General features: G+C 41.2%; 1 protein-coding gene across 3 annotated transcripts in view; it reads right to left on the reverse strand.

Annotated features, from left to right (window-relative positions):
* casz1 (castor zinc finger 1) overlaps window positions 1-6,219 on the reverse strand; it is a 70,823-nt gene that overhangs the window by 12,157 nt on the left and 52,447 nt on the right. For 2 of the 3 annotated variants that reach the window (XM_035656140.1, XM_035656141.1), the window contains exons 5-6: window positions 4,199-4,289; window positions 1,468-1,632 (exon numbers count right to left, since the gene is read on the reverse strand). In XM_035656140.1, coding sequence (XP_035512033.1) covers window positions 1,468-1,632; window positions 4,199-4,289 — 256 coding nt within the window. Of the gene's footprint in view, window positions 1-1,467; window positions 1,633-4,192; window positions 4,290-6,219 lie in introns of all 3 variants that reach the window. The other variant, XM_035656139.1, reaches the window with a different exon arrangement.

Here is a 6,219-nt window from a genome sequence, read left to right on the forward strand (position 1 = left end):
TTTTCACACGTTCACAATTTAATTTGTGGTAATGCGCACCAGAGCTGTACAAGTTTCAAGTCAAACCCGTGAATTGGAAACAATCTTGTCATTGTGACAATTGGAAAAAAAAAAAAAAGTGACTGAAAGAGGCAGTGGCCACAGCAGGCAGCTGAAACTAAAATACCTTCCTGGCAAACCTGCCTTTTAGAAAATGAAATTCATATTTGGAGGGTGACGATGCAGTCACCACAAACTTACTGTACCTCTGAGAATGAATTTCAAAAGCTGGGGGGCAGAGGAAAGCAGACGAGAGTAAGATGACTGTCTTGGTCTTTAGTTTAAAATGTTCTGGTACTCAAGAGTCCTCAGAGCCAACAGAGGGGGAAAAAACAGGTAATGTTTGAATTAAAAGCAGCAATTGTATATCATCCCTGGCACTTTTCCCCCGTACAAACCGGGCAACTTCTCCATATTGAGTCAAACAATGAAAAAAATGCCACACTGTTTTTTTCCCCCCTAAATCAAGAGAGCCGATGCCAACATCTGCAGGTTCTCAGGGACTGTTAAAACAATGGCTGAAATGTCCTAATAACAATTACGCCGTTAGAGGGGTTTAAAAAAGAATATATCTCAAGCCATCCTCCGCTGCACTGCTGCCCTGCCGGCGAGAGCGCTCTCGGCACAATGACACATTGAAAATAAGCAGATGTAAAAAAAATTAAACAAATCCAGAAGGGGGAATAATCTTCAACTGGCTGCTTGGTACTAAAAGATGAAAAATGTGTAGTTTATATAAACACCTAACTGAATTTTATCCATGCCAATTAAGGAGCGAGAGAGCGAAGAGGTGGGAAAGAACAAGCAGCCTCACGTGTATTCAGCCCTTTTCAATTTTCTTTTATTTACTTTAAGACATGTTTTGCCAAACTGCTCTTTAAAGACACTTTGGTGTAAATGAAAAAGGTGTGGAACACTAATTCTAGTTCACAGATGTGGGTAAACTGTGTGACTCTAACATCCTGAAGTTGTACATGCCTTATTATGTGGCATGACTTCTCAGATCTGGCAGCATCTAAATCACAGTGTTCTGCAACTCCTTTTTTACCTGCCTTATCTAGTTTTAAACTGTCCTTAAATTATGTCTTTGCTGCCAAAAAAGTTGTTTTAAGGCTCTTAATGGACACAGAACTCAGCTTTATTCTCTACATGCAGTGTATGATCTGGTGTACTGACAACCACATTTGTTGTGTGGCTCATGAATGTAAATTGAATGCTGAATTATGTATTTATATGCAACATTATATTTCACATTTTTTTAACAGCATAAATGAATTGTGGGGTATTTGTACTGTATATAAGCACGTGTGGACATATTTGCAGATATTTTCCGTGTGAGTGTGTTTGCATGCCTACTGTACGTTTGGGGTGGGTTTTTTGTGGGTACGTGTGTAGGTGGAGGATGAGATGTGAGTCTCTGTTGTGTACCTGCATGCAGTGGTAATGGGTGCTTTTTCCATTGAGGTGGCAGCCATGGTAGTAGACACTGCAGTCGTCCAGAGGGCTGAAGCGCATGAAGCCATGCTGCAGGGAGTTGTCCCTCTTCTTGTGCATGTTGTAGTGCCTGATTACATCCTGCTTACTGGTAAACCTCTGCAAAAGGGGAGGGGGAAAAATGTACAGCAACAGGTTGGTGTTTATTTAAACCAGTCACAGAATCAGCAACAAGTCACTTTATCTCTGTGGAAGCAGCAGCTGCAACATACAGGAGCCAATTGGCAGTGGGGGAGGGCTGTACGCACTGCAATGGAGAGGGCCAGGATGTCTTTAAAGATGACGGGTTCTGTGGTTATTGATTTACTTTGCATATCTCAAAGTTGTGTCCAATCCAAATGCACCACCAAAGGCTCTGGGACTTTCTAAGCACAGGAGAAGCTTCCACATGGAACATGAAGTATGTTCCCCATACACCCACTGTCTCTACATTATGTTTTCCCTTCCACCAAAATGTATTTTTTTAATTAAGATGAATCAATTGACATGCAAGATCACAGTTCTGATGTTTCTGGCTCTGGAAAAATTATGTTCCGTGCAGATGGTTTCTCAGACGTGCACAGGGGAAAACAGAAGACAAGAGAAACAAACAAACAAACAAGCCAACCAAAAAACGTTTTCCCTTTCAATTCACTGAGATATGATTCCATTTTTAATTAAAGCATTAACACTAGCTTTTGGTGAAGCCTTCGCCTGTAATGATGAGTGAATATGCTAAGAGACCTGCCTTCTAAAATTACAAAATGATAAATAAATAAATAAAAATAAAAATCCCTCCCACACCCAGGAGTCAGGAAGGGAAAACAGAAAAGTCACTCCACAGAGACTTGCAGCAACCAAATCTGCTGTAATTGGGCTTAAGCTGATGTTACAGAAACTGTAACGGGAGAAGCGCAAATCAATGAGACAGTTCTTTCTTCAATCCATATTTATCTGCAGTTGAGGGAAAAACATCAGAAAGAAGTATTCTAAAAAGCAACTAATTGCTGTACAAAGTAGGGTAATTGCTTTGTGTCATGTGTTCCACTCGCGCACAAGTAAAAAGCTAAGATCTCACACAGCTGTTCATTCCTTTGCTCTTGGCCTGTTTCCCAACGCATATTTCTGAAATGTTTGACTCCTGCAGGAGCAAACACTTCATTAGGATTTTTAATCTAATTGATGAATGCTTTGGATTCATCACTTTTTGAATAATTTTCCTGAAAAGACCAGAGCTCAGTTCTGGGCTTTGGACTTTCTGGTATCTAGTGGTTAATGATGACCGGAAGATAAGTTGAACTGCGGTCATGGTACATTCGATCCATCAAGCCGTCCAAAATAGGCCATGGAGAGAGCTGACTGGGAAAAAGATCTCATTTTCAGTTGAGTGGTGGAGAAGGTTGGGAGCCACTTGCTACATTTATTTTAGGATTCCCACTAGTGTGGCAAGATGCACACTCTCCCTCATGTACAAGCCCATGAAAGGAGAATGTTAAGACTCAGCCAATCGCCCGGAGGCTGGCAGTGGGATAATATTCCAGGAGAGTGTGTCATGTAACATTTCATGAGTTATCGCTTCGAAAGGGGCTGCTCATCACTGCCTGCTTGTTTTTTTCAGGGTATTGACATCCCAGAGAGCTGGCTTCCAAAGCATATCTGTGTTTCCACGCAACGCAAGAGCAACAGAGAAATGTGGACCTGACCGTGGAAATTGCCATGATAACCTGAACTAACACTCTAAATAATGACACGAAATGATTTTCCTTTGTATTCCTCCAAGAATGTGTCCCATCAGACTGCAAAGTGGGACTCATGCAGAAAATGAAAGCTTGGATCTGTAATGCTTTTCACCACATAAACAATATTTATCGAGCGGTAATCTCTCTTGATCAGGAGCAGACAAAGGAGATTACAGCTGAAGATGGCTTAATTCAGAAAATTGTTAGGAAAGGAAGGAAAATACACACAACCGTAGCGGTGCATGGATTTTTGACATCTTTGACAAATCTTCCTGTGTTTGTATAACTCTCTCAGGCCATATGCTACAGCAAACACAAGGCCTGTATTATGATCTGCTCTGTGTTTTTTCTCCTTCCTGTGCCATACATGACAACTCCTGGGACCAGGACAAGATTAATAATGTGAAAGGGGATTAAAGGCAGGCCCCGAGTCAGTGGCAGATGTCTTCAAAAAAAGAACACATAGATTAAAAAAAGAGCTATATTTCAAGCATATTTACAATTAACCCCTTGTGATAAAAGGCCAACTGTCAAAGACTAACTGTGCCTGGAAGAAGCCTGCATACTGAACGGATATAGACACCCATAGTGGCCAAAGGCCAACAAACTTTTCATCCAAGTAGACTTTGGCTGGGTGTGACCACAAATGAAAAGATGACACATTATACTGTTTGTCTATCCTATGATCACCACACCTTCATCGTGTCCTGAAGAAAAAGAGGATGCTTAGCTTTAAGTCACCTAACCAAACCTTGTTTTGAATAAAAAAAAAAAACCTAAGCGTTGACTAGTAACCAGGAAGGGTGGCACTTTAAACAAAATTACCTTTGTCTTATTTTTCTTATTTCTGAACTCAAATTGACCTCAAAGTTTGTAGCATACAGGAGAAAGAGGTTAAATGTGTATTTGGGTAATGCTCAAAAAAGTGATAAAATACTCACGCTCACCTGGTAGTTACACTCAGGGTCCATGCAGTGGTAATGCTCTCTGTACTGGTATGCACAGTGCACATGTCCACAGTGTTGACTTCCAGAGAACCTGAAAACCAAGTTGCGGGACACATTTCAACAGTTATACATTTTAACCGTAACACAGAGCAGTGAATTTAAATGACATCAAGACTGGTTCAACACCCGGGAACACATCGGAGCTTATCTCACAGAGACCAGTCACAGGGATGAAAAAGCTGAATGATAAAGCAGCTCTGAAAGATGTCAGTGTGATTTTAAAATAATCAAAAGCAAATCAAGAACTATTAGTGAAAAAATTATTAGAAATACCAGGAACAGCACAAAATTAAAAAAAGTTAAAGGAGTTTTCAAATATATTATGCTCTTCTCACCTTCAAAGTAACACAGCTCACACCTTCAAACTGACTTCTGCTTTCCACACTGCTGCAACAATTTACCCGTCTGTCACACCAATTTCAGCCAAATTAGCTCCATTTATTTCCAAAGCAGCCGTAAGAGACACTTATTACACTGAAACCCTTTCCCTTGACACGCATACACACACCCACTTAAGGATCGGGAACCCCATGACTACTTTATTTCTCAACGCTGTGAAAACCCTTGTCAAATCAATGCACAGTTCTTTCAGGTTAACCACAGTTTTACCCTGTGAGAAAAAGGGTCAGGTATCCTGAGATGTAGGAACAGCTCTGTCTACGTTTTACGCCAAACCCTTTCACTCTTTCATCTGGAGTCCAAAAAAGCAGATTTTAGTATAGCATTAGTTAAAAAAAAAGGCTGCCGCTTGCTACAGTACAGCCACTTTTACGGTGGTGATTATAAGCCTGACGATGATGACTGTTAAAATCCTCCAATTACCAGTGAAAACACACAAATAAACATTTGCACTGCTGCTGCCAAGAGCTCCATCTGCTAGTGCAGAGGAGAGGGGGAAAAGGGGGCTAAGTAATATTTTTTCCATCTCTCTTTCAGTTTTTTCCTTGTTAGGATTATCCCAGAGCTGCATTTACAGATCACTTTGCTGAGTTCATTAAGCTAATTGAACGGCATATCCACTACTCTTTTTAAGTTGGCTGTGTGAGTGTATGTGTGTGTCTGTGTAGTGATAGAGGTAGAGGGGGCTCTGGGAAGGTTTGTTGGCTCTTTTAGAGAAGACAAAAGCAGAAGTCGAACTACGTGTGTGCCCACAATAAAGCCAACATATGTCCTAACCATTAGTGTTTTCTATACTCCTCTCTCACATACATACATATGCACACACATTTACACTTATGAACACACAAAGCCCCCCCATCCCCTTGAGATTACGGCCCACCCCTCTGCTCATTGCCCAGCTGTATCACTTTGCCTCTGGACAATTCCCACTTGCCGCGTCAGGGGGCCTAATGGGCCGCTGCTATTCAGCAGCAGATTAAATATTAATATCGCCACGATACAGAGATTGCAGCGCATCTCCAGTTACAATAGAGATACACAGATCAAAGTGCCGAGGCAATAGTGGGTGCATGAAAGCATTTAAAGAGTGAAAACTGCAACTAAACAGTACGAGGGAAGCTCTTTAAAACATCAAACTATAGTGTGGTGAGGAGATGAAGAACTTTTTTTTCTCTTTTCACAGGGATTGAGTACGAACATGTTTACAAAGCTGGTTTTTAGTATTAGTGTGCACTCATTAGCCTTAGCTCCAAAGAGGACCCTCCCCCGCTTCTACCTCCCCTCTCGGTGCTACATTTGCCCTTTTTATGAGCCCTCCTTTTCCATTTTTTTCCTCCCTCCTCTTCTATCCTTTCTCTTTTTTTCTCAACCCCAACACGGAAATTGAAACTGTATCTGGGCTTATCTGCAGCCTCCCCGTGCATCAACTGCCGAGATGTTTAGACAAATTTTATGCATTATGCAGCGCAAATATCAAAACAGTTCTTGGCAGTGCCAGCAGAAGCCTCATTAAAAATTCCTTAATTAAATCTTCTTGCAAAATGTAATCAGTCCAAGGAAGG

This window comes from Morone saxatilis, unplaced genomic scaffold (genome assembly GCF_004916995.1).
Source record: "Morone saxatilis isolate NCDOM2014 unplaced genomic scaffold, NCSU_SB_2.0 Contig15, whole genome shotgun sequence".
NCBI lineage: Eukaryota > Metazoa > Chordata > Actinopteri > Moronidae > Morone > Morone saxatilis.